The 3,695-nt window shown below is 45.4% G+C and overlaps 1 protein-coding gene across 1 annotated transcript in view; it reads right to left on the bottom strand.

The window, feature by feature from the left end:
* Ampd1 (adenosine monophosphate deaminase 1) overlaps positions 1-3,695 on the bottom strand; it is a 35,135-nt gene that overhangs the window by 6,729 nt on the left and 24,711 nt on the right. The window contains 2 exon segments of the mRNA XM_004641678.2: positions 1,362-1,493; positions 1,768-1,962. Of these exon segments, the coding sequence (XP_004641735.1) occupies positions 1,362-1,493; positions 1,768-1,962 (327 nt within the window).

Genomic DNA, 3,695 nt, shown 5'->3' with positions numbered 1-3,695 from the left:
AGAGAGAAAACTAAAACGCCTGCAAAGGAATTGTAGCTTTTTTACTTCCCTGTCTCTCAAACCCCAGATGTCTCTGTCCCATAGGTTGTACCTACACAAACAGGAAGAGGAGTGCACATTCCAATGCCGGCTGTTCCTGACTTCACAGCTTCCAGTACCTCAAAAGGCCAGATCTTACTCCAGATCCCCACACTGAATTTCTCTACCCTAGGACCAGAGGTTTTCAGTTTTGTTTTTCGTATGTTTTAGTTTTTGTCTAGGGGATTGAGCTCAGCCTACAATTATAGAGCTACATCCTCAGCCTCTTATTTTGAGACCAGGTCTCAGCAGGCTGCTAAATGGAAATCCTCCTGCCTCAGCCTCCCAGAGGGCTAGGATGATAGTACTGTGCTACAATCCCCAGCTGGAACAGAAGTCTTTTAAAATCAGTTGAGCGTGGTAGGGCATAGTGGCCCAAGCAGGACTTCAGAGGCTGAAGCAGAGGAACTGCTGCAGTTTGAAGCCAGACTAAGATACATAGTGAGTTCAAGGCCAGCCTATTTTACATGGCAAAACCCTGTATCAAAAAAAAAACAAAAAGAAAAAAAAAATCACTATCAGTTAGGCACGGCTATATGGCAGTGTGCATTAGCCACTCAGAAGGCTGAGGCAGAAAATCAAAATTCAAAGTCAGCCCAGGCAATTTGGCAAGATTCAGTCTTAAAAACAAACAAAAGGTTGTTGTGAGCATAGTGATGCACATCAGTAATCCCAGCACTCTGGGAAGCTGAGGCAGAAGGATCACAGCTTTGAGCCTAGCCTGGGCAGTTGAACCACTCAGCGAGACGCTGTCTCCAAACAGAAATAGAAGAAGGGCTGGAGATGTAGCTCTGTGTGAAAACCTTGGGTTCAGTCCTTGGTACCTAACAGTACAATTGGCCACGTAGCTCAGTAGTAGAGTGCTTACCTAGCGTTCACGAGGGTCTGGGTTCATTCCCAAGTGCTGCCAAATTAATCGCTTAAATAATGACGTCACTCACATGGACAATTCAGAAGAAAAAAAATTGACATACTAGCTATTGAATTCATGGCATCATATGTGCTAGCCAGGTGTCCCACCGCTGAGCTATATCCCTAATCCTTTTAAAACATTTGTTTTGAGACCAGGCCAGCCTGGAAGTCAAGGTTCCCCCACAGGCACGTGCTAACCATGCGCAGCTCAGACGAAATTCTTAACTTCCTTGGTGGAGTGCTGGGCCACAGACACTGCACCTTCTCTCTCTTTCCCTATTTCCTATCCTCCCCTTCCCCCTATTCCTTGCTTCCCTGCCCACCCTCAGGAACCACGTGTGGCACTGTAGATCTGCCTGGCTGATCCTCACCTTGATGATAGTGGCAAAATATTCTCCATTAATAAAATTGTCAGTCTTCAGGTAGAGGTCCCGAAGCTCACTTGCTCCCACGGGATTGTATTTGTCGTTAAATTTATCAAAACGCTGGAATGTCTGGCGACCCTGCATCAGGAAGCAGGAGCAGAAGGATGAGATTAGCACAGCTGCCTGGACGCAGGGTGCCAGCCCAGCGGGATGGGGCTGTCGCAGGAAGAGGGCTTGGGCTCCAAGGATGAAATCTGGACCCTTTGGCAGCGAGTGAACCTCCACAGTGTCTGCGGTACTTCCAGCCAGTACAGGCCAGAGGTGTATGAGAAGGGAGGGCTCTCAGGAGAGAGGCAGGGGGCTGCTAAATATTAGAGTGGAACTAACATTTTTTTTTTTTTTTTCAACCTACAGCGTGAACATCCAGTGAATCCACAGTCAGGTCATATGGGTGCATCTTCAATTTGTCAAAAAGCTCCTTTAAGGTCAGATTCTTCTCTTTGGTGCTGTAGACCACTCTGTCGGCATCGACATGGTACGATTTCTTAATGAAGCGCAGCAGGTGCTTCTGGTTCATGCAGGCCGCTGCGTGGATATGGGTGTCCACCTGCGTGCACAGTGAGAGAAAGGAGAGCCAGCCACCAGCCCTTGTTATACTACTCTGGTAGAGCCCACGGCACCTGCACGTCCCACTGTGGTGGGAGGAAAGAGTAAGTAATGGGGTGTAAGCTGGCAGCTGGTGGAGAGGAGGGCCCTGCAGGCGCCTGTCTGCGGGAGTCAGGACAGTACAGATGCAATGACAACGCTCGGTCTCCTGTGTATACGTGTATCCAATAGACTTCCTACAACTGGCCCAGACAGGATTCTTGGGGACTGTTCTCCACCCTAGAAATATAATTAAAAGTAATGCAGTAGTTATTACAGCTTTCACCCCACAAAGAAGATAGGATTGAAGTTGTGAAGCTACGGCGCAGTGATGATAATCATTACATAGATATTTCAATACATGAATTTCATAAAATGAATTTTTAGCCAATAACAAATGCTGGTGGGGCTGTGAGGGAAAAGGAACGCCTTGTCCACTGTTGGTGGGCGAGCAGGCTGGCACGGCCACTGTGGAGATGAGGATAGAGAGTCCTCGAAAGACTGAAACTAGGGGTTTCATTCAACTCAGCTATTCCCCTTCTGGTTTTCCTCTTAGAAGAATTAAAAGCAGTAGAGGCTGGTGAGATAGCTCAGTGGACTACCTGCCTGCTTAGGCCAGCACAGGGCCCGGGGTTCAACCTCTAGCATCACATACTGAATAGGTCCCAGGCACGCTGAGCTAACCAGCAAGGCCGGGTGTGGTGGCACATGCCTGTAATCCTGGCACCGGGGAGGCTGAAAAACGGGAAGGTCGCTGCAAGTCTGAGCTGCATAGTGAGACCCTGCACCACACACATTTTTTTTTTTTTAAAAAAAAGAGAATTAAAAGCATCAGACCACACTGCCATATGTTTATAGTGGCATAATTTTGAATAGCTACATCTGGGAACAGTCCAAATGGCCATCAACCAATGATGGGATAAATAAGCTGCATAGTAATGGAGCACTACTCTGCCACAAGGAAAAGCTTGAGGAAAGCTAGGTAAATGGGTACACCTTGAGACCATCCTCTTAAAAGTGAAATAAATTGGACATGAATGTTTAAGTACCACATTGTTTCTCTGGTGTAAGAAACAGAGCTTTTCTAAACAAGGAGGGAAAAGGGGGTTGAAAGGAGGGGAGGGGAGCAGGAAAATAAAAAAGGAGCAGGATATATGATGTGCAGGTACAAATTCTTTATGATGAATGTTAATATTATATAAATCTAAAATATACCAATAATATTTTTAAATGTAAAAATTATTAATGAAGTCTACAGTCCACACAGAAAATTTTTTTAAAAAAAATTTAAATTTTGGTTTGTCCAAAATTAGACAGACAGTTGATTCAGACTTGGGTCTGAATCTTCCCTCAGTTACTGTATTTCCTATTCCCACTTCCTTGAAATCATTTGCAAGTGTTTCTAGAATGATTTTCATACTCCTTAGCTTATTCAGTAGTTATGATCTTCATTTTCTTTTTTTCTTTGGGACAGGCTCTCACTAGCTGGCTCAGGCTTTGAACTATACAAACCAGGCTGGCCTTGAACTCACGAAAATCTTCCCGCCTCAGCCTCTGAGTACTGGGATTACAGGCATGTGCTCTGATCTTCACGTAAACTGTTCTGAACAGAAATATTTCCCAGTTTTACAAGTGAGGATGCTGGAACTCAAATGTATTTCGTTAACTCCCCCTGAAGTTTTATAGTCAAGAAGG

The sequence above is a fragment of the Octodon degus genome, unplaced genomic scaffold (assembly GCF_000260255.1).
Source record: "Octodon degus isolate 3935 unplaced genomic scaffold, OctDeg1.0 scaffold00140, whole genome shotgun sequence".
Lineage (NCBI taxonomy): Eukaryota > Metazoa > Chordata > Mammalia > Rodentia > Octodontidae > Octodon > Octodon degus.
The sequence above is the reverse complement of the archived record's forward strand: the minus strand, read 5'-3'. Positions and strand labels throughout refer to the sequence as shown.